General features: G+C 41.1%; 1 protein-coding gene and 1 long non-coding RNA gene across 2 annotated transcripts in view; one reads left to right on the top strand and one right to left on the bottom strand.

The window, feature by feature from the left end:
* Nucleotides 1–1,310: 1,310 nt before the first annotated feature.
* The window catches only part of si:ch211-266k8.4 (carabin), a 165,264-nt gene continuing 141,584 nt past the window's right edge, over nt 1,311–24,990 (bottom strand). Inside the window, exons 11-12 of the mRNA XM_059974000.1 lie at nt 6,186–6,308; nt 1,311–1,712 (exon numbers count right to left, since the gene is read on the bottom strand). Of these exons, the coding sequence (XP_059829983.1) occupies nt 1,489–1,712; nt 6,186–6,308 (347 nt within the window). The 3' untranslated portion in view covers nt 1,311–1,488. The remainder of the gene's footprint in view (nt 1,713–6,185; nt 6,309–24,990) is intronic.
* On the top strand, nt 18,498–24,587 carry LOC132396457 (uncharacterized). Its single transcript, XR_009512989.1, has 4 exons — nt 18,498–18,594; nt 20,882–21,107; nt 21,324–21,417; nt 24,483–24,587. It is a non-coding gene; the product is annotated as an uncharacterized LOC132396457 (long non-coding RNA).

Raw genomic sequence — 24,990 nt, 5'->3', positions numbered from 1 at the left:
GGAAGAAAAGGGAAAGGAGAACCAGATTTACTCAGTTCCAATATTCACTTGAATCTTGGCTGGTGTGAGTACCTTAACTACACACTTACCCATCTTTCTTCCGGAACTCTTACCAACACTCATAAGCAAAAATTTATTACTCTCTGCTGTAATCCAAACAGTTGTCCCTGTGTTTTTTGGGGTCAGAGATTTACTATAACAACATCCTCAAAGAGGGTGGTAAATGTCTGGGAAAAGGTCTCTGGCTATCCACTTAATCTAAACCTCTTATCATCTTGCACACCTCTATCAAATCACCTCTTTGCTCTAAAGAGAAAAAACCCCTAGCTCATTCAACCTATCCTCATAAGACATGCTCTCTAATCCAGGCAGCATCCTGGTAAATCTTCTCTGCACCCTCTCTAAAGATCCATGTCCTTCCTATAATGAAGTGACCAGAACTGAACACAATACTTCAAGTGTGGTCTAACCTGGGTTTTATAGAGCTTTAAGATTACCTCATGGCTCTTCAACTCAATCCCTCGAATAATGAAGGCCATATGCCTTCTTAACCACCTTATCAGATTCTCCAGCAGCTTTGAGGGATCTATGTACGTGGACCACAAGATCATTCTGTTCTTCCACACTGCTAAGAATCCTGCCGTTAACCCTGTATTCTATCTTCAAATTTGACTTTCCAAAGTGAATCACTTCACACTTCTCTGGGTTGAACTTCATCTACCACTTGTCAGCCTAGCTCTGTATCCTGTCAATGTCCTGTTGTAACCTACAACACCAGGGGTTCCCAATCTTTTTTATGCCATGGATCAATATTGTTAAGCAAGAGGTCCGTGGACTCCAGGTTGGGAACCTCTGTTCTATGCTATCCACAACACTATCAACCTTCATATCATCCGCAAATTTACTAACCCACATTTCCACTTCTTCACCTGAGTCATTTATAAAAATCACAAAGAGCAGGGGTTTCAGAACAAATCCCTGTGGAGATTACCGACCTCCAGGCTCCAACTAATACCACCCTCTGTTTTCTGTGGTCAAAATAATTTTGAATCCATGCTGCCAAGTTTCCCTAAATCTCATGCCTCCTGACTTTCTGAATGAGGCACCATGGGGAATCTTGTCAAATGCCTTACCAATACTCATGTACACCACATCCACCGCTCTACTGTCATTAATTTGTTTTGTCACTTTGTGGAGACTGAGAATCTGTAATCTCTGTTGAGGAGGCGTCATGTTCCTGAGCTAAAAGGATAGAGGACAGAGCCCATTGAGTGGAATTAAAACTTCCTTTATGAATCCTGATAGTGCATTTCATGAGATACAAGCAAAAGCCATTTGAAAACATACATTTCAAAGAGTAAGTTACTTCAGGTAGGCAGGTTTACAGACACATCCTAATGTATGATTCACAGTTGTCCATTTCAAGAGATTTTCTTTCCTAAAGTGGAAGATGAAACAATGAAAATTTTGATGACAAAGCTGATGTTATCAAGGTGGGGTTCGCTCGGTCCGGCCACTCCTGTAGGTCACCCTCCACACTACCCCTTTACCACCAAGGGCAGAAGGTCGCCTCTTTGAGTGACCCAGAGCAACTGGTGTCCTATCCTGCGACTGGCTCACCGCAGGGTCTTCAGGCAAATGGCACAGGTTCTTAAGGTGACATCGTGCGATCTTTCCAATCTTAGTGAACATGTTCTTCAGTGTCTCGTGTCCTGATCCGGAAAAGAAATAAGATAAAGCATTTGATGCTCAGAGTTAAAAAAAATACAGGATGTACTCCTTGGAATTGCACCCATTGCACCAAACTCCTCCCAGCTATTCCTCCCTTTCTTGGTGATTATTGAACTTGGCCTCTTCTCATTGCTACCATCAAGGAGGAGATACAGGAGCCTCAATGTTTTAGGAACAATTTCTTCCCCTCAGCCATCAGATACTTGAATGGACAATGAACCTATGAACACTTCCTCACTATTTTGGTTCTCTTTTTGCACTACCCATCTGTTTTCCCAGCTCTTTTCTCAATTAGTTTTGTTCTTTAAAAGTTGTCCTAAATAAACAATGGCCCAAATAACCAGAATCCACTGTATTTATTTCTTATTGTAATTTATCATCGTTATGTGCCGTGTCATATGACATAGGTGATCATAGTCTCATGACCATGATTGTTCTTGTCAATTTTTCTCTCCAGAAGTGGTTTTCCATTGCCTTCTTCTGGGCCGTGTCTTTACAAGATGGGTGACCCCAGCCATTATCAATACTCTTTGGAGATTGTCTGTCTGGTGTCAGTGGTCGCACAACATGCACATGTGATTTGCACCGGTTGCTCATACGACCATCCACCACCTACTCCCATCCCTCCTCCGATTGGGGAGGGGGGTGGGTGGGCCTAAGCAGGTGTCTGAGGGTGATCTGCAAGCTAGTGAGGGAAGGAGTGCAACTTTGACAGAGACATGTTTCCACCCCGCCACCCAATTTACAGGTTTTTATTATTGAGTATTGCACTGTACTGCTGCTGCAAAACAACAGATTATGCAACATGTGCCAGTGATATTAAACCTGATTTGGCATGTTCTATGTAAATAAATTGTATAATTTGGGGGCAGACTACAGAGCTATGAATTTATGCAGGCTAAACTTTGAGCTGACAAGGTAAGTGGAAAAGATCATTCAAAACATCAGAAGGATGTTTTAACAAACTATTAGAGGAACAGAAGTCAAAAATTAGGATATTAGCCAGATATACCAGCTAGTTGAGTGGTGTTGCAGCAACAAATTTGCACTCAGTGCCTGTAAAACCAAAGAACTAATTGTGGACTTCAGAAAGGCTTAGACAAGGGAACACACACCAGTCCTCATAGAGGGATCTGAAGTAGAGAGATAAGTTTATGGGTGTCAGTATATCTGAGGACCTAACTTGAAGCCAACATATTGATGCAGTTATAAAGAAGGCATGATAGCAGCTATATTTCATTAGGAGTTTGAGAAGATTTGGTATGTCACCAAAAACGCTCGCAAATTTCTACAGATGCACCATAGAGGGCATTCTGACTGGCTACATCACTGTCTGGTATGGGGTATGAATATATATATACTGTAATTCAAAGTTTCTTTTATGTACTGCTGTTGCTAAATTAATGAATTTCACAACATATGCCGGTGATGTTACACCTGATTCTGATTTCCATATGAAGTAGAAGGTGGCCATTTTGACCCATTGAATCTCTTTGAGCGATTCTAGTCCCCTATACATTTCAGAATGAGATTCAACTTTATTATCACTGACATATGACACAAATTTTGACAGGGTATTTTGGACAGGGAGGACAGGTAGTTTGAACGAGGGATTAAAGAAGCCATCTTTGTCAAATTGGAGAAGAAGTCCCTGAACATAGAGGATGGGGTTCGACACCACCTATCAGCAATTTGCAATCTCTACCCCAGCATCTCCACAACAGTTCACACGAACTTTCTAAGTCCAATAAGACTAATAACCTTCTCATTACCTCCATGGATTAGAACTGAAGAAGACTCTTAGATGAGTGATGAAACATCTAGACAACACAGCAAGTCCAGTTGCCTTGATTTTCTACTGCTTGATATATCAGGGATCAGTAATTTCTGAGATACTCAAACCACTCCATCTGGCACCAACAAACATTCCATGGTCAAAGTCACTTAGATTATATTTTTCCCCATTCTGATATAGCTAAAGAAATAAATATTGAAAACTTATGACCAGTTCTGGGTACAAGAGTTTGGGAAGGAAAACCAGGCCTCAGACAAAGTCCAGAGATATACTGAATTGTCTCGGTGAAGTGAGACTCTGGTTCTATGGAGAAGCTAAAAAGTTGGGGTAGATTTTAGAAAACCTATTGAAAACATATTGAGATACAGTGTGAAACTGGCCCTTTGTGCTGTGCTGCACAGTAATCCCCTGATTTAATCCTAGCCTAATTAAGGGGCAATTTACAATGACCAATTAACCTACTAATCGGTATGACTTTGGGCTGTGGGAGGAAACCAGAGCACCTGGAGGAAACCCACATGCTCACAGAAAGAATGTAAAGTTCTTTACAGGCAGTGGCAGGAATTGAACTCGGGTCACAGTACTGTGAAGCATTGTGCTAACCACTACACTACTGTGCCGCCCCAGATGAGTGTGCTGATACGGTAGTGCAGTGGTTTACAGCGCAAGTGATCATCTATCAGGGTTCGATACCCAATGCTGTCTGTAAGGAATTTGGTCACGTTCCCCGCCACTGCATAAGTTTCCTCTGGGTGCTCCACTTTCCAAAGACATATGGGATAGGGTTTCTAAGTTGAGCGGGCGTGGTGACACTTGTGGGCTGTCAGCACAATATTCCTGACTTGATACAAACAAAGTATTTCGCTGTAATGTATGTTTTGTTGTTTCAATGTACATGTGCCAAATAAAGCTAATCTTTAAAACAGGGAGGTTTAAAGGATATTCAAATATATGAAGGGTTTCTCGGTGGTTTCTGGTAGTGATCAATAAATGCCAGTATTGTCGGAGACACCTACATACCAAAAAATCAGAACAGAACACGCTGAATTTGGCTAAGCCTTGGAAATATAATATATCAGTAAATAATAGCATCAGTAAATAGTCATGAACAAAGAGATACAGGCAGGGTATTAATTACTTTTAATCCTACGTAATTTAATAATCATTTCGTTTGATGTCACCAGTGAGTTATGTCACAACAGGAAAGCCAGACTATGGCATTCTGAGCATAATTCACTTACAAGCATAGAATTCCAACCTGAAATGCTCATCATGCTGATGACTGTGGTCTAGTTCAAAGTTCAAAGTAAAAATTTATTATCAAAGAACATATAAGTCACCATATACACAGTAAATACAAAGAAACAGCAAAAACAAGCTTAATAATAATAATAATAATAATAATAATAATAATAATACTAATAAAATAAATAAGCATTTGGTCGATTGCGTGAGATGAAGAGTCTTTGAAAGTGAGCCTGTAGGTTGTGGGAACAGTTCAGTGAAGTTATTTCGATCTAAATAAAGGCAGCAGTTTAATCCCATAACATAGACCTGTTTCTTACTGTGCTACTCTGCTACCCCGATGCAGAGTGGAAGGTTCCTGTAAGGGGTATTGGGGTGGTGCTTGAAGCATATATGACAGTAGTGTTGAAGAAGCTTTTAGATAGACACATGAATATACAGTGAATGGAGGGATATGGATATGGATCATATACAAATAGAAGAGGTTCAATTTAACTTGGCATCGTGTTTGACACAGACATTGTGGGCTGACTGGTCTGTTCCCATGCTGTACTGGTACACGTTCTATACATCTGAACAAAAATAATTGGTAAAGAGCTAAAGGAGCCTTAGGTCCCACACCAACAGGTTCAGGAACAGTTATTACCTTCAGCCATCAGGCTACTGAATCGGTGTGGATAACTTCAGTCTCCTAACACTGAACTGATTCCATAACTTATGGACTCACTTTCAAAGAAACTATAACTCAAGTTTCCAATATTACTTGTTTATTTTTCTCGTTCATTCATTATGTGCCATGTCGTCTGACATGAGTGATCATGGTCTTTCCGTGACCATGATTGTTTTTGGCAGATTTTTCTACAGAACTGGTTTGTCATTGCCTTCTTCTGGACAGTGCCTTTACAAGACGGGTGACCCCAGCCATTATTAATACCCTTCAGAGCTTGTCTGCCTGGCGCCAATGGTCACATAACCAGGACATTTGTGATATGCACCAGCTGTTCATACGACCATCCACCACCTGCTCCCATGGCTTCACATGATCCTGATCAGGGGTGGGGCGGCTAAGCAGGTGCTACACCTTGTCCAAGAGTGACCTGCAGGCTAGTGGAGGGAAGCAGCACCTTACACCTCCTTTAGTAGTGAGGTACCTTCACTCCGCCACCCATAATTATTATTATTATTTTTTGTATTTGCACCGTTTGTCTTCTTTTGCACATTGGCTGTCTGTCTCTGTGTGTAGTTTTTCATTGATTCTATTGTATTCCTTTGTTTTATTGTAAATGCCCAAAAGAGAATGAAACACTGGATTGTGTATAGTGACATATATAATATGTACTTTGACAATAAATTTACTTTGAACTTTGATTCTAAATCAACTCTAATCAAGTTACTATCTGGAGAAGTGGTCTACCTCTTCCTGTTGATGCACTTGACTTAGAAGGTTTCTTCCCGTCATCTCCTTTCAGGTTAGTTGCATCTTTTCTCTCCATGTTTGTCACCTCCGTCACAGCAGATGTTTGAATGGAGTGTCTGCCTGTCAATTTATTACAGAGGGAAAGATATTACACATCGGTTGTGACTTTGACTGCAGCTCTCTCTTGTCTCCCTGCCAGACATCTGCAGCTTCAACACCCGCTCCAGGGCAACACAGATACTGGGCGAGAGCTAGACAGTTAACAACAGCATAGTCATAGAGCACTACAACACAGAAACAGGCCCTTCTGCCCATCTAGTCAGTGCCAAACTTTTACTCTGTCTAGTTTCAACAACCTGCACCTAGACCATAACCCTTCAAACCCTACCCAAACTTCTCTTAAATGTTGCAATTGAACCCGTGTCAACCCCTTCTGCTGGCAGCTCGTTCCACACTTGCACCACCCTCTGATTGAAAAAGATCCCTCTCATATTCCCCTTAAATATTTCTCCTTTCACCCTTAACCCATGACCTCCAGTTCTAGTTTCACCCAACCTCAATGGAAAAACCCACTTGCATTCACCTTATCTATACTCTTCATAAATCTATATACCTTTATCAAATCTCCCCTCATTCTCCTTGCTCCAGGGAATAAAATCCTAACCTATTCAAACTTTCGCTATAACTCAGGTCCTCAAGTCCTGGCAAAAGGTTTTTAAATTTTCTCTCTACACTTTCAATTTTATTGATATTTTTTCTGCAGGGAAGTGACTCTCAGAAACATAGAAAATCTACAGGCCCTTCGATCCACAATGTTGTGCCGACCTTGTAGGCTACTCTAGAAGCTGTCTAGAATTTCCCTACTGCATAGCCCTCTATTTTTCTAAGCTCCATGTATCTATCTAAGAGCTTCTTAAAAGATCCTATTATATCAGCCTCCACCACCATTGCTGGCAGTGCATTCTATGCACCCACCACTCTCTGTGAGAAAAACTTACTTCTGACATCCCCCTTGTACCTACTTTCCAAGCACCTTAAAACTATGCCCCCATGTATTAACCATTTCAACCCTGGGAAAAAGTTTCTGGCTATCCACACGAGCAATGCCTTTCTAACAGATCACCTCTCATCCTCTGTCGCTCCAAGGAGAAAAGGCCAAGTTCATTCAACCTATTCTGATAAGGCATGCTCTCCAATCCAGGCAATATCCTTGTATAATGTTGAATATTAATGAAAAGATGACTAATAGTTTGAATAGTTGATAAGGTGATCAAAGAGGTGTATGATGCATTGGCCTTCATTAGTCAGGGGATTGAGTTTAAGAGTCATGAGATGATGTTCCGGCTCTGGTTGAACTCTAGTTAGACCACAGTCTTGTGTTCAGTTCTGGTCGTCTCATTATAGCTTTACTAGGATGCTGCCTGGTTTAGAGGACAGGTTTTATGAGGATAGGTTGAATGAGAGAAGGCTTTTCTCGTTGGAGTGAAGGAGGATGAAGAGTGACTTGATAGAGATGTATAAGATGATAAGAGGCATAGATAGAGTGGATGAACAGAATTTTTTTTTCCAGGGTGGAAACAGCCAATATGAACCGGCATAAATTTATGGTATTTAGAAGAAAGCATGCGGGAGGGGTGTCTGAGGTTGTTTTTTTACAGAGTAAGTGTTAGGTGTGTGGAACACTCTGTCAGGGGTGGTGGTAGAGGGAGATACATCAGGGACATTTAAGAGACTCTTAGATCTGCACATGGATGATAGAAAAACGGAGGGCTATGTAGGAAGGAAAGCTTAGAATGATTGTGGAGAAGGTTAAAAGGTCAGTGCAACATACACTAATCTGTTTTAATATTCTAATTCAGGGATTCCCAACCTGGGGTGGATGGACCCCTTGCTTAATGGCATTGGTCCAGGGCATAAAAAAGGTTGGGCCTAAACGTTAACTATCTCCACAGATGATGCCTGAATATTTCGAGCATGTTGTGCATGCATTCAGATTTACACATCTGTGGTAGTTTTTTGCCCTTTTGGTAAAAGATACTACCTGTAACTGGAGGTGTAAATGTCAGCATTGAACTTAGAAGTGTTCAGATCTGCTAATTATTCAAAAATGTTGTGGCAGTTCAATGGCAAATATAATTATGCTTCATATAAAACGAACAAGAAATTTCTGTTAAAATCTTTCTGTTCTTTTCATAAAAGTAGTTCGAACGAAAAAAAACAATGGATTCCTTTCAAGTCTTCCTTTAATAAAAATATGTGGGCCAAGGTTAAGAGGAGGGAGTGTAGAGTCAGCAACTGCACTCACACAGGGTAGGACATGTTAGGCACTTTAACATCATCAAACTCCATCGAAATAGAAACTCCGAGTTTCACCTGTCTAATTCACTATGACGGTCCTTTGTACTTTCTTAAGTCCGTGTCCAGTGACTGTAAGCGTGCAGGCATGTGTGTGGTGGGGTTTGAGGAGTGCAGACTAAACCACAGCAAGAGCCTGTGATGTTAAGTCAGCGTGCATCTGCTCCCAGTGTGGGTGAGAGGCACTCACTCACTGACCCACTCCTGACGAAAGCACCTCTGAGTGACTTCTGCAGACATAACATAGGAAGCACGGTGTTTTACAAACAACCTTTGATTCAAGACAATGGTGAAGGGATGTTGGGACATCTGTAATCACATCCAAATATTTCTATGGAACAACCGGAGGTTAAACTTAAGTTCTCCGCATAATTTACTCTCAAAATAAACTGCACAGATCCCACCCCAGTAATGTATTTTTACACAATGCAGGAAAGCAGCATCCATCATCAGGGACTCCACCACCCAGGTCATGCTCTCTTTTCACTGCTGCCATCAGGAAGAAAGTACAGGAGCCTCTGGACTCATAGCACCATGTTCAGGAACAGTTATTACTCCTCAACCATCAGGCCCTTGAACCAAAGGGGATAACTTCACTCAACTTCACTCGCCCATCACTGAACTGGTCCAACAACCTATGGATTCACTTTCAAGGACTTTTCACCTCATGTTCTCGATATTTATTGCTTACTGATTTATTATTTCTTTCTTATTGTACTTGTACAGTTGTCTTCTGGGCTCTGGTTGTTTGTCCATCCTGTTGGGTGTAGTCTTGATTCTATTGTGTTTCTTGAATTTATTGATTATGCCCGCAAGCAAACAAATCTCACGGTTGTATATGGTGACAAATATGTACTTTGATAATAAATTTACTTTGAACTTTGATATTAATCTTTACCACTTAAAATAAAGATTAGTTTTATTTGACGCATGCATATTGAAACATGGTGAATTGTGTTGCTTGTATCAAGAATCAACACAGTCCTAGGATGTGCAGTGGGCAGCCCACAACTGTTGCTACTCTTCCTGTGCCAACATAGCATGTCCACAATTTACTAATGCTAGCCCCTATATACCTTTGGAATGTGGGAGGAAACCCACGCAGTCACGGCGAAAACGGGGTTAGTAAATCTGGACATGCTACTTTGGTGCTGAAAATGTGGTGACACTTGTTGGGCTGCCCCCCCAGCACATCCTTGGAGAGTGTTGAAAAATGACATATTTCATTCTATGTTTCTATGTACATGTGACAAATAATGTTTTTTCCACTGAGCAACACACACAAAATGCTGGAGGAACTCAGCAGGCCAGGCAGCATCTGTGGAAATGAATAAACAGTCAACGTTTTAGGCCAAGACCCTTCTTCAGGACTGAAAAGGAAGGGGAAGACGTCAGAATAAAAAAAGTGGGGGAGAGGAAGGAGGAAAAGCTAATGGTGATAGGTGAAGCCAGGTGAGCGAGAAAGGTTAAGGGATGGAGAGGATGGAATCTGATAGGAGAAGAGAGTGGACCATGGGGAAAATGGGAAGGAGGAAGAGATCCAGGGGGAGTTGTTAGGCAGGTAAGAAGAGGTAAAAGGCCAGAGTGGGGAATAGAAGGAGGAGGAGGGAATTTTTTAAACTGGAAATTGAAATTGATAGACTGAATAAAAAGTGCTGCTCCCCCACCCTGAGGGTGGCCTCATCATGGCACAAGCAGAGACTAGGGACCAAAATCTTGGAATGGCAATGGATAAAACTAACCTTTATTTTTAATCTTTTACCCTCTACATGAAATAGTTGCCCTTCAAGTTCTTACTAAACCAACATCCTCTGATTCTTGGGGAAACTTGGGGAAATGACATAAAGACAGAAGTTTCTGCAGATTCTGGAAATCCAGAGCAATGCCCACAAAATGCTGGAAGAACTCAGCAGGTCAAGCAGCATCTATGGAAAGATTCAAAATTCAATATTGTTTGATGTCATTTCTAGCACAGAGGAGTAAAGAAAGGCAACATAATTGTCACTCTGGATCTGATGCAGCACAAAAAAACCCACAATAAAATAAAGAACACAATAAATATAAATACCTAAGATAGTTTACATACATAGCTTGACTGCATGTTCAAAGGAATAAAGAAATAATTTCCATAGATGCTGCCTGATCTGCTGAGTTCCTCCGGCATTTTGTGTGTTCTACTCTGGGAAGAAAGACCATGTGTAGTCACTCAATTGCCAGACCTCATGAATTTTATGCATTCCCCTCAATCTCTTGTGTTCCAAGGAACTGTGCCCTGAAAAATATTTTCTGGTTATTTTCATTTGCCCGGTCTTTATGAGACCAGTGACCCCAGCCATTATCAATACCCTTCAGAGATTGTCTGCCTGGTGTCAGTGGTCACATAACCAGGACTTGTGATTTGCACCAGCTGCTCATATGACCATCCACCACCAGATCCCATGGCTTCATGTGACTGATTTGGGGACTAAGCAGGTGCTACACCTTGCCTAAGGCTAACCTGTAGGCTAGCGGAGGGAAAAAGCACCTTACACCCCCTTTAGTAGAGACATATCTTCACCTTGACACCCACATACACTCAGTGGCCACTTTATTAATAACACAACACGACTTGCTCTCTAAAGTACTATCGATCTCCAGCTCACTTATCCCACAACTCACTGCTCTTCCCTGTCCTGCCACCATGTAATTTTTCAAAGTTTCAATACAATTCCATTTTGAAATTACCTGTTGAACCTGCTTGACCCAGACCATAGCAGGCCGATGCTTAAAAACACAATTATTATACACTAAGTGGCCACTTTATTAGGTACCCTTGCTTGTTAATGCAAATATCAAATCAGCCAATCATGTGACAGCAACTCAATACATAAAAGCATGCAGACATGGCAAAGGGTTCATTTGTTGTTCAAATCCAACATCAGAAATGGGAAGAAGTGTGATCTAAGTGACTTTGTTCATGGAATGATTGTTGGTGCCAAATGGGTTAGTTTGAGTATCTCAGAAATTGCTGACTTCCTGGGATTTTTGCGCACAACAGTCTCTAGAGTTTGCAGAAAATGGTATGAGAAACAAAAAACATCCAGTGAGTGGCAGTTCTGTGGATGAAAACATCTTGTTAATGAGAGAGGTCAGAGGAGAATGGCCAGACTGGTTCAAGCTGACAGGACTCAAATAACCACACGTTACAGCAGAGGTGTGCAGGAGGGTATCTCTGAACGCACAACATGTCAAACCTTGAAGTGGATGGGCTACAGCAACAGAAGGCCACACTGTGCCAAATAAAGTGGCCACTTCAAGTAAAAAGTTCTTCACTGGCGGCACGGGACTTTTTGACTTTCTCTGGCTGTAAAAGGAGTCCTATTAATGAAAGGCATTTATCTTTTCTTTCTGACTTTCCCCACGTCTAATGAGAGAGCAGACTCGAGGAGAACCACACTGCTCCCAGCTAATTTGAAATATTATAGCATCAGGAGAATGAAAAAGCATCATGTTCTAGCTAAACAATAAAATAACATGTTCCTGATTACAACAAATATAATTACTTTGGTGAAATATTATATTCTCTCAGCGTATTAACCACAGTTTTAAAAAAAAAGCGCTTCTCTCATTTTTCCTTGAACAAGTCATGGTATCTGCAAATGAATACTGTTTGAATCTGCTTTAGTTATGACCTTGCCTTGGAGTGAATGGCGAACAGCCAAGTCTATTGAACAAGAATACATCAAATACAGGAGCTGTCGTCTCATCAAACACTTACTTTCAAGCTCCTTGGAGGAATATATATATATATAGTTATTTTTGTGTCTGAGCCACACTTTTAATTACAATTACCATGTCTGAGAAAGTGATAGACGCAGAAACTCCCTTACACATTAAAAAAAAAGACGAAGAAATAGATGAGTTGAAATAAAAACAGAATTTGATATAAGTATATTGACATTATCAAATTATCCAACTTTAGGTGACTCATGTCTCTCTCTCTCTCTCTCTCTCTCTCTCTCTGTGTATCATTACCACTGCCTGCCAACAGTTTAGCTCAGATTTTCCTTTGCTTTTTAGTCTGGCTTGCCAAATTCGTTGTAGGGCCCAGTTATTACCTCAAGTCCCTGTAAAGGACTGCAAGGACTTCTGAGAGGATCATTGGAGTCTCTCTTTTACCTATCACAGATATTTATCAGGAGTGCTGTTTACACAACCCTTAAGATTCTAGTGATCCCTCCCATCTGTCCCACAATCTCCTTGACCCCTGGAGGTACCGTAGCATTAGGACAAGGACTGTCAGGATCAGAAACAGCTTTTTCTCCTAGTTCGTAAGACTACTGAACTCCCTGCCACCATCATGTATGAAGCACCAGTAGAGTTATACTGTTTACTTTTTACCTTGTCTCGTAAAGCACCTTACTATTTGTTAATTTATTTGTGGTAATATTACTTTATGTGTTGTTTTATTTTTAATTTGATTTAGCAATTCAGCACATTTTGTATTTAATGTTTAAGTAACATTTCAGTAATCTTGTACATATATATTTTTTCAATGAGCATTCTTGCTCATTTATACAATTCATTACGGGTTATACATTACGGGTTATATGTATAAATATGTGAACTGCATACATCATCATGCTACCATGTGATACTTACGTGCCTTGTTTAAAGCAAAAGATGAAGCTAGACTCACATTTCAGACTCTGTGTCTTTCTTGGAATTAGTTTATTGCTTTGAAGTTACAAAACACAACAGCACAGAGGTGGCCCTTCTGGCCTTTCGAGGCACACTGTCCCAACAACTGCTGGCAGACCCGATTAACTCTATCCCAATCATGGAACAGTTTATAATGACCAACAAACCTACTAACTGGTACAGCTTTGGACTGCGCACCTTGGTTCAGAGGAATGTTATTTTGCTTGGCGGTATACAATACTGTACAAACATTTCAGGCACTTATATAGACTGTAGCTAGGGTGCCTATGACTTGGTGCTAATTGTTGATTGCTCATGGCTGTTTCTGCTATTGTCTGGTAAATTGATTGAAAGGGTACAGAGAAAATTTACAAGGACGTTGCCAAGACTTGACAATCTGAGTTACATGGAAAGGTTGAATAGGTTAGGACTTTTTTTCCAGGAGCATAGGAGAATGAAGGGAGACATGGTAGAGGTATACAAAATTATGAGGGATATAGATAGGATAAATGCAAGCAGGCTTTTTCAACTGAGGTTGAGTGAGATTAGAACTAGAGGTCATGGGTTAAGGGTGAACGGTAAAATGTTTACAGAGAACATGACGGCATCTTTTTCATTCAGATGGTGGTGGAGTGCTGGATTCAGGTTTGATTTCAACATTTAAGAGAAGTTTGGATAGGTATATGGATTGCAGGAGTATAGAGGGCTGTAATGTGGGTGCAGATCAGCGGGAATAGGCAGAAACACAGTTCAGCACTGACAGGATGGGCTGAAGGGCCTACTCCTGTGCTGCAGTGTTCTATGACTCTATGGTCAGTTAAAAATTGTTTAATGGAAAAAGTAGAGTTTCTTAATAATAAGTATAAAGATAACTATATCTTATCTCATAGATAGACACTCCCGTGCCTAGCATACAATCTATGTTTATAAGCTATCTTATGTATTTATATTTATTATTTTTAAAAGTTTAATTTTTTTGTGCTGCAACAGATCTGGAATAACAATTATTTCATTCTCCTTTACACTTGTGTATAGGAAATTACATTAAACAATGTTGAATTTGACCTTGAAACTAAAAACACTACTTCATTATCACTGCACCAGCCTACCTACCATCAGGGAAAGGTGCCGGAAAAAGACCAATAACAGCATGAAGGATCCCTCCCACCCTGCTTATGGACTATTTGTTACACTCCCATCAGGGAGGAGGCTATGTAGCACCTGCACCAGGACACCAAACTCAAAAACAGTTATTTTCTCCAAGCAGTAAGGCTTATCAACACCTCCACCCACTAACCCACCCCTCCACATCCCCAAACACCACTACTTCCTGTCAGTCACCTTCTGTATAGACACCCCTGTGCCTAGCATCACTTTATGGTCATACAATCAATCTGTGTATATGAGCTATCTTATGTATTTATATTTATTGCGATTTTATTACAATTGTATTCTTAATCTAATTGTGTTTTGTGTTGCATCGGATCTGGAGTAACAATTATTTCTTTCTCCTTTACACTTGTGTACTGGAAATGACAATAAACATTCTTGATTAATCTGGTTAATCAGCCAGAAAGTGAACAACAGCTGTACTTGATTTGGTATTGGGAAATGAACCTGGTCAGGTGTCAGATCTCTCAGTGGGAGAACATTTTGGAGATAGTGATAATAATTCTATCTCCTTTACCATAGCATTGAAGAGAGATAGGAACAGGCAAGTTAGAAAAGTGTTTAATTGGAGTAAGGGGAATTATCAGGCAAGAAATAGGTGACTTAAATTGGAAACAGATGTTCTCAGGGAAAAGTACTTTAGAAATGTGGCAAATATTCAGGGATATTTGTGTAGAGTTCTGTATACGTACGTTCCAATGAGACAGGGAAGTTATGGTAGGGTACAGGAACCATGGTGTACAAAGGCTATAATAAATCTAGTCAAGAAGAAAAGAAAAGCTTACAAAAGGTTCAGAGAGCCAGGTAATGTTAGAGATCTAGAAGATTATAAGGCTACTAGGAAGGAGCTTAAGAAGGAAATTAGGAGAGCCAGAAGGGGCCATGAGAAGGCCTTGGTGGGCAGAATTAAGGAAAACCCCAAGGCATTCTACAAGTACGTGAAGAGCAAGAAGATAAGACGTGAAAGAACAGGACCTATCAAGTATGACAATGGGAAAGTGTGTATGGAACCAGAGGAAATAACAGAGGTACTTAATGAATACTTTACTTCAGTATTCACTACGGAAAAGGATCTTAGTGATTGTAGTGATGACTTGCAGAAGCCTGAAAAGGTTGAGCATGTAGATATTAAGAAAGAAGACGTGCTGGAAGTTTTGGAAGCATCAAGTTGGATAAGTCACTGGGACAGAATGAGATGTACCCCAGGCTATGTGGGAGGTGAGGGAAGACATTGCTGAGCCTCTGGTGGTGATCTTTGTATCCTCAATGGGGACGGGAGAGTTTCCGGAGGATTTGAGGATTGCGGATGTTGTTCCTTTATTCAAGAAAGGGAGTAGAGATAGCCCAGGAAAGTATAGACCAGTGAGTCTTAACTCAGTGGTTGGTAAGTTGATGGAGAAGATCCTGAGAGGCAGGTTTTATGTACATTTGGAGAGGTATAATATGATTAGGAGTAGTCAGCATGGCTTTGTCAAGGGCAGGTCGTGCCTTACGAGCCTGATTGAATTTTTTGAGGATGTGACTAAACACATAGATGAAGGAAGAGCAGTAGATGTAGTGTATATGGATTTCAGTAAGGAATTTGATAAGGTACTCCACGTAAGGCTAATTGAGAAAGTAAGGAGACATGGGATCCAAGGGGACATTGCTTTGTGGATCCAGAATTGGCTTGCCCACAGAAGGCAAAGAGTGGTTGTAGACTGGTCATATTCTGCATGGAGGTCAGTCACCAGTGGAGTGCCTCAGGGACCTGTTCTGGGACCCTTACTCTTCGTGATTTTTATAAATGACCTGGATGAGGAAATGTAGGGATGGGTTAGTAAGTTTGCTGATGACACTAAAGGCTGATTTATTATTGTGTGTACGGGCTAAGCCACAGCCTAAGCTGTAGCCAATTTTCACTTCTGCGTCAGTCTATGCTGTAGCGAGCATGTGCTGGTGTGTGCCAAAACGCTAGTTGGCAGTGGGGTTTCTATGCCACTGCTTTGAGTTTCTTCGTGAGAGATATAGATGAGGAAATGTATTTCAAACATTTTCGCATGTCTGCAGATAGATTTGACGATTTGGTTCATCTATTTCGTATCGGTGTATGCACAGCCTACAGACATGGTGGAGAAGAAGCAACCGGAAATGCGTAGGAGGAAATGCGATGCTACCAACCGGACCAATGACAGTGGTTACGGTCTGCATTGCCACGACGTGTGAGCAACTTTTCTGGAGAGGTGTACCCTACTGTGTAGGGTACGGCGTAGGGTATGCGACACATATGGAGTAGATGCGACGCTTAAGTATAAATCAGCCTTAAATTTGGAGGTGTTGTGGATAGTGTGGAGGGTTGTCAGAGGTTACAGTGGGACATTGATAGGATGCAAAACTGGGCTGAGAAGTGGCAGATGGAATTCAAACCAGATAAATGTGAAGTGGTTCATTTTGGTAGGTCAAATATGATGGAAAAATATAGTATTAATGGTAAGACTCTTGGCAGTGTGGAGGATCAGAGGGATCTTGGGGTCTGAGTCCATAGGACGCTCAAAGCTGCTGCACAGATTGACTCTGTGGTTAAGAAGGCATATGGTGTATTGGCCTTCATCAATCACGGAATTGAATTTAGGAGCTGAGAGGTAATGTTACAGCTGTATAGGACCCTGGTCAGACCCCACTTGGAGTACTATGCTCGGTTCTGATCGCCTCACTACAGGAAGGATGTGGAAGGCATACAAAGGGTGCAGAGGAGATTTACAAAGATGTTGCCTGGATTGGGGAGCATGCCTTATGAGAATAGGTTGAGTGAACTCGGCCTTTTCTCTTTGGGGCAAAGGAGGATGAGAGGTGACCTGATAGAGATGTGTAAGATGATGAGAGGCATTGATCATGTGGATAGTCAAAGGCTTTTTCCCAGGGCTGAAATGGTTGCCACAAGAAGACACAGGTTTAAGGTGCTGGGGAGTAGGTACAGAGGAGATGTCAATGGTAAGATTTTTTTACTCAGAGTGGTGAGGGTGTGGAATGGGCTGCTGACAATGGTGGTGGAGGCGGATACTATAGAGTCTTTTAAGAAACTTTTAGATAGATACATGGAGCTTAGTAAAATACAGGGCTATAGGTAATTTCTAACACCTTTGTGGGCCGAAGGGCGTGTATTGTGCTGTAGGTTTTCTATGTTTCTAGTAATTCACCGTTAGAGCCATTGCAGGCTTTTATTGCCATTTATTAAAATACAGAAGCAGCAGCAGGCTGAGTACCTATAGGGGACTCTTCTTACAAATTGGCCTGCCGATCATTATTTTTTCCAATGCTTCCACATCCTTCCTATAGTGAGGCGACCAGAACTGGACACAGTACTCCAAGTGTGGCCTAACTAGAGTTTTATACAGCTGCATCATTACATCGCGTCTCTTAAACTCTATCCCTTGACTTATGAAAGCTAAAACCCCAGAAGTTTTCTGAACTACCCTATCTACCTGTGACGCAACTTTCAGGGATTTGTGGACATGTACCCCCAGATCCCTCTGCTCCTCCACAAGTATCCTGCCATTTATTTTGTACTCTGCCTTGGAGTTTGTCCTTCCAAAGTGTACCACCTCACACTTCTCCGGGTTGAACCCCATCTGCCACTTCTCAGCCAACTTCTGCACCCATCTCTGAATCCTATCAATGTCTCTCTGCAATCTTCAACAATCCTCTACACTATCTACAACACCACCAACCTTTGTGTCATCTGCAAACTTGCCAACCCTACCTTCTACCCCCACATCCAGGTCGTTAAAAAAAATCATGAAAAGTAGAGGTCCCAGAACAGATCCTTGTGGGACACCACTAGTCACAACCCTCCAATCTGAATGCACTCCCTTCACCACAACCCTCTGCCTTCTGCAGGCAAGCCAATTCTGAATCCACCTGGCCAAACTTCCCTGGATCGCATGCCTTCTGACTTTCTGAATAAGTCTACCATAAGTTTCTTCGTGAGAGATATAGATGAGGAAATGTATTTCAAACATTTTCGCATGTCTGCAGATAGATTTGATGATTTGGTTCATCTATTTCGTATCGGTGTATGCACAGCCTACAGACATGGTGGAGAAGAAGCAACCGGAAATGCGTAGGAGGAAATGCGATGCTACCAACCGGACCAATGACAGTGGTTACGGTCTGCATTGCCACGACGTGTGAGCAACTTTTCTGGAGAGGTGTACCCTACTGTGTAAGTTTCTGGTCAGTTCCATACCTTCTCAGGTCTAAGGGAACCCACAGCAAGATGTACACAAAAGATCTTAAACACTATTTTCTTTGAAAGAATGAAAGAGATTTCTCAAATTTCATCTCTATTCAATATAATCTTGGCTAATATTTTACATCAGTTCCAATATTATAATGCGGAGATACATCGTAGGATCCACTGAGACATATCATCGGCGACGTAACCTGGGGTCATCAGGAGTTTCGGGTCTTTCAACATCAGCTGACTAGGTGACCCAGCCAGGGCTGATCATGTCCTGGCTTGTGTCCCAGCAGCTTTGCTCCATGGGTTACACCTCTTGATCCATCTCACTTAGCAGCCTGTGTGACAGTCCTGAGGGCTCTTTCCTTTGCAGCCCCCATAATACCAAGGAGAGTGTAGATTCTGCACAGTGAGCAGCAAGCAAAACCTCTACTCCCCACTTCTATAGGTTTGCATCATGCCCTCCACTCCAATCTCTGGGACTGCTAAGTGACCTCTTATCTCTTCTTCTCACCTGCTTATTGCCTTCCCCTGGGTCCCTTCATCTTTCCCTTTTTCCTGTGGTCCACTCTCCTCTCCTATCGGATTCCTTCCTCTCCAGCCCTTTTCCTTTCCCATCTTCCTGGCTTTATCTATCCCCTTCCAGCTTGTCCTCCTTCCCCTCTTCTCACTTTTTTATTCTGACATCTTCCTCCTTTCTTTCAAGGCCTTAAGCAGGGTCTTGGTCCAAAATGTTGACAGTGTTTTCCCCTCCATAGATGCTGCCTGGCCTGCTGAGTTATTCCAGCATTTTGTGTGCATTACTCTGGATTGACCTGTTTGCTGTCTACTTTACACAATTCATACTGTTACCTGATTTCATTTTATCAAAAAATTTGGACATATTGCACTTTCATCTATTTATCTAGAGACACAGCAGGGTAACAGGCCCAGTGAGTCCGTGCTGCCCAGTTACACTCATGTGACTAATTAACCTAACTTGTAAGTCTTTGAAATGTGGGAGGAAATCCAGAGGAAAATCATGCCATCAGTGAAATTGAACCTGTGTTGCTGGTGCCATAATCATGTTATACATGGATAGGAAAGCTCTGTCTACACTTCTCCGTACCTCAGTAAAGCAGACAACATAATCAAAGACTTCACCCACTCTGAGCATTCTCTCATCTCCCCTTTCCCGTTGGGCAGAAGATACAAAAGCACGTCCCACCAAGCCCAAGGACAGCTTCTATGCTGCTATTGTAAGACTAGTAAATGGTTCTCTGGTACATTAACATGGATTCTTGTCCTCACAAACTATCTTGTTATGAACTTGCATCTTAATGTCTACGTGCACTGCACTTCCTGTAACACTTCCTTCTGCATTCCGTTGTTGTTTTCCCTTGTATCAGCTCAATTCATTGATGTGATGAAATGATCTGTAAGAATGATATGCAAGGCAAGTTTTTCTACTATACCTTGGTACACATGACAATATTAAACTAATTTGCCAATTTTACCAGCTTACCAAAGGTTTAGAGCAGGGCTTCGCAACTCAGGGTCCATGGACCCCTTCCTCAATGGTATTGATCCTTGGCAAAAAAAAGTTGAGAACCCCTGCTTTAGAGGGATATCGGCCAAACTTTGGCTAATGGAACAGAGCCAGGTCAGCATGAATGTGATGGATTGAAGGAGAATACTCACAAAATGCTGGAGATACATACACAGATGCTGCATGATCTAAGTTCATCCAGCATTTTGTGTGTGTTCAGAGGTTCAATTTAATGTTAGAGAAATGTATACAATATACAACCTGAAATGCTTTTTCTTCGCTTGGATTTCCAACATTTACAGGATCTCTTCTGTGTTAATGATTGTACTGAGGGGTCTGTTTTAATGCTGTCCAGCTCCATAACTCTGAGTGACATGGGTTAACCTTTGATTTGAAAATAACTACTGAAGTTTACACTGTCTTTCATGATTTTCCCCCAATTACTCTTGTTCTTCACTTTTATATTCCTTATCGTTGCCTTAGAACCCTTTTGCTGAATTTATCATCAATGATCCCAAGGAGGTGCAGAAGCCTGAAGTCCACACACCACCATTTTCAAAATCAGCTACTTCCCTTCAACCATTTGGTTCTTGAATAAACCTGCACAATCCTCATCACTAGAACTTAGCAAAACTATGACCACTTTGAATACCTTGTACAAAAAATGCTTCTGCCTTTTCTGTTCTAATTGTGTTCTTGTAACGATCATGTATATTAATCTATGTTCTTTTTTGAATGTAGCTTATCTGATGCTATGTGTCCATAATGCTGCTGCAAGTAAGTTTTTCATTGTACCTGTGTGGAAATGGACTTGTAGGTATGACAATAATCTTGACTTTGATTTAGAATTCTGAAATTATTCCAAACCCTATGCAATATTATAATCCATTTCCTTCATTTAACATCTAAACTCTTTTTTTCCACAGTTGGATGTCAATGCCTAAAGGGTGACTACATTTTTTCTTAGGTATTGATTAATTCTTTATGTAGATCATGCATATCAACTGCCACATATTTTAATGTGATTTCTTACTCTACAATTGCATCTCATACATTCATAGTTGCTTGCTTGAATTAAATCATGTTCAAACCTTATACAAAATTTTATCATATGAGAATTATTCCTCAAGGGATCTTGTCAACAAAGTAATTAATTTTATTTATTTATGTATTTTATTTACAGACATTGCGCAGAATAGACCCCTCTGGCCCTTTGAGCTGCACTGTTCAACAACCCACCTATTTAATCACGGGACAATTTACAATGACCAATTAAGGTACTAACCAGTACGTCTTTGGACTGTGGGAAGAAACCAGAGCATCTGGAGGAAACCCATGTGGTCATGGGGAGAATCAGGTTTAATATCACTGGCATATGTTGTGAAATACATAATAAAAATAATAAATTACAGTAAGTGTGTGTATAAAAGATTCCTTAAAGACCATGGTGGTATTGAACCTGAATCGAGATCACCAGTGTTCTAACAGTATTATGCTAACCACAACACTACTGTGACCCCGCCCCCATAGGGAGACCTGATAGTAGTTTATAACGTCATGAGAGACATTGACAGGCTAGATACCCAAGTCTGAAATGTCAAGTGCGAGTGGACAAGCATTTCAGATTAGAAGGAGAAAGTTAGATAGACAAGGCTGAAATGTCAAATACTAGAGGACATGTACTTTAGATGAGAAGAGAGAAGTTTATCGGTGATTTATGAGGCATGTTTTTTTAAACAGAGACTTGCAGGTAGCTTGAACATGTCAGTGGAAGAGGTGGAAGCAAGTACGACAGTGCATTGAAGAGGCAGTTAGACAGGCACATGATCAGGCAGGGAATGGAGACATATGGATCATCTGCAGACAAATGGGATTAGTTAATACTGGTATAGTTGGGACAGATATCTTGGGCTAAAGAATTGGTATTTGTTTATTATTGTCACATGTATGAAGATACAGTGAAAAACTGTCCTACATACAGTTCATACAGAGCAGATCATTACATAGTGTATTAAGGTAACAGAAACATAGAAAACATACAGACAATACAGGCCCTTCAGCTCACAAAGCTGTGCCAAACATGTCCCTACCTTAGAACTACCTAGGCTTTACCCATAGTCCTCTATTTTTCTAAGCTCCATGTAGCCATCCAGGAGTCTCTTAAAGGACCCTATCATTTCCGCCTCCACCACCGCCTCCGATAGAACGATGACAGAATGCAGAATAAAGTGTAACAGGTACAGAGAAGGTGCAGTGCAGGTAAACAATAAGGTGCAAGGTCATAACGAGATAGATGGTGAGGTCAAGAGTCTATCTTATCATACTAGGGAAATAATCAATAATGTTATAAAAGTGGGGTAGAAGGTGTCTGAGCCTAGTGGGATGTGCTTTCAGGCTTTTGTATCTTTGATATCAGAAGCAGTTGCCATATTGCCATACCAAGCTAAGGTGCACCACACGACTGTTTACTTCGCTCTTGCTCTTCTAACTTTACATCTATGACTGTGAGGCTAAGCACAGCTCCAATGCTCTATTTGTTTGTTGACGACGACACCGTCATTGGCCGAATCAAAGGTGTGACAAATCAGCATATAGTAACGTAACTAAAAACCTGGCTGAGGAGAATGCCACAATAACAACCTTTCACTCAATGTCAGCAAGACCAAGGAGCTGATTATTAACTTCAGGAGGAGGAAACTGAAAGTCCATGGGCCAGTCCGCATCGAGGGATTAGAGGTGGAGAGGATCAGCAACTTTAAATTCCTCAGTGGTATCATTTCAGAGGATCTGTCCAGGGTCCAGCCTGTAAGTGCAAATACCAAGAATGCATCGCAGCACTTCTACTTTCTTAGAAGTTTGCGAAGATTTGGCATATCATCTCAAGATTTGACAAAATACTGTGGATGTGTGGTGGGGAGTATATTGGTTGTATTGCAGCTTGGTATGGAAACACCAATGCCCTTGTATGAAAAACCCTATAAAAAGTTGCAGATACGGCCCAGCCCATCATGTGTAAAGTCCTCCCCGCTATCTAAATGGAATGTTCTCTCAGGAAAGCAGCACCTGTCATCAGAGACTGCCCCCATCCAGAACAAGCTTTCATCTTACTGCTGCCATCATGAGGGGTGTACAGGCACAGGAGCCTCAGGACCCACACCACCAGGTTCAGGAACAGATATTACTCCTCAGCCATCAGGCTCTTGTACCAGAGAAGATACCCTCACTCATCTTCACTCACCCCATCAATGAGTTGTTGCCGCAATTTATGAACTCATTTTCAACAACCTTTCATCTCATTTTCTCAAAAATTTATTGCTTATCAAAGGTTCAAAGGTCAAATTTAGTGTCAGAGAAATGTATACAATATATACCCTGAAATGCTTTCTCTTCACAAACATCCATGAAAATAGAGAAGTGCCCCAAAGAATGAACGACAGTTAAACGTGAGAACCCCAAAGTCCCCCCCAGCTCCCCCCTCCCATGCGTAAGTGCCAGTGAGAAACGATTTATTATTATTATTTCTTTTTGCATTTGCACATTGGTTGTTATCCATCCTGTTGGGTGTGGTCTTTCACTGATTCTATTGTGTTTCTTGTATTTACTGTGAATGCCCACAAGAAAATGAATCCCAGGATTGCATATGCTGATATAGATGTACTTTGAACTTTGATGCATCCTGGTAGAATGCATTGATAAAAATTGTTGAGAACACGTCGAATTTCTTTAGCTCCCCCTCAGGAAGCAGAGGAGTTGAAGAGTTTTCTGGGCGATGGCATCTACATGGTTGGACCAGGACAGGCTATTGGTGATGCTCAGTCCTAGGAAATTGAAGTTCTCAACCTCAAGATTGTTGAAGTAGGCTGGACCATGTGACACCATCCCCCTTTCTGAAGTCAAAGATCAGCTCTTTTGCTGACATTGAGAAAAGCTACTGCCATGACACCATGTTACTAAGCTCTCTATCTCTTTAAAGTGAAATATTTAAGGGGAACATGAGGGAGATCTTTTTCACTCAGAGGGTGGTGAGAGTGTGGATTGAGCTACCTGATAAAGTGTTGGATGTAGGTTCAATTTCAACGTTTAAGAGAAGTTTGGATAGGTACATGGATGGGATGGTAGGAGGGATATGGTCTGGGTGCACTTCGATGGGACTAGGTAGAGTAATAGTTTGGCACAGACTAGATGGGCCAAAGGGCCTGTTTCTGTGCTGTGGTGCTCTACAACTATAAAAATAAATAACTGAACAGTGTACAAGGAGATGAGTTACATGCATGTGCAGTTCAAATCTTTGAGTGAAAATGCAGAAAGTTTGAAGTTAATAACTCATCTCCTTCTACCTTAGGCCACAAACTTATCAATCATCCCTGCTGTGGACCACTTCCGGAAGTCCAAGACACCGACCTCTACAAAGAAGGGATCCATATGCTCCATGACCGCTGGACTAAGTGTGTAAATGTAGGAAAAATAAATGTGTTAAGTTTTCTAAAATTGACTCCTTCTACCTTAGCCCACAAACTTATTAATCACCCCTCATAAATTAGGAATAGGGAGGTAATGTTCATTACTTCATGGTATTGAAATATCAAAATATTAAAATACTGTGAAAACACAGAATCATGTCTTAAGAATTTTGACCAGTTAATGGAAGCCTACAAAAATAGGTACATATTTATTCATTAATTGCTCAGATTATAATGAAATATAACAAATCATTATAAGTAACTTTATCACATTATAATTCTGTCAAATGATTATAAGTAATTGTTAATCATGTAATTATAAAAACCTTGGGTAAATTTCAGCTTTAATCACATTGTAACATTAATTTTGAATTGTGGAGAGAGTAAATG

Source organism: Hypanus sabinus, chromosome 7 (genome assembly GCF_030144855.1).
Source record: "Hypanus sabinus isolate sHypSab1 chromosome 7, sHypSab1.hap1, whole genome shotgun sequence".
NCBI lineage: Eukaryota > Metazoa > Chordata > Chondrichthyes > Myliobatiformes > Dasyatidae > Hypanus > Hypanus sabinus.
Note: the sequence above shows the minus strand (reverse complement) of the source record. Positions and strands in the feature narration are given on the sequence as shown.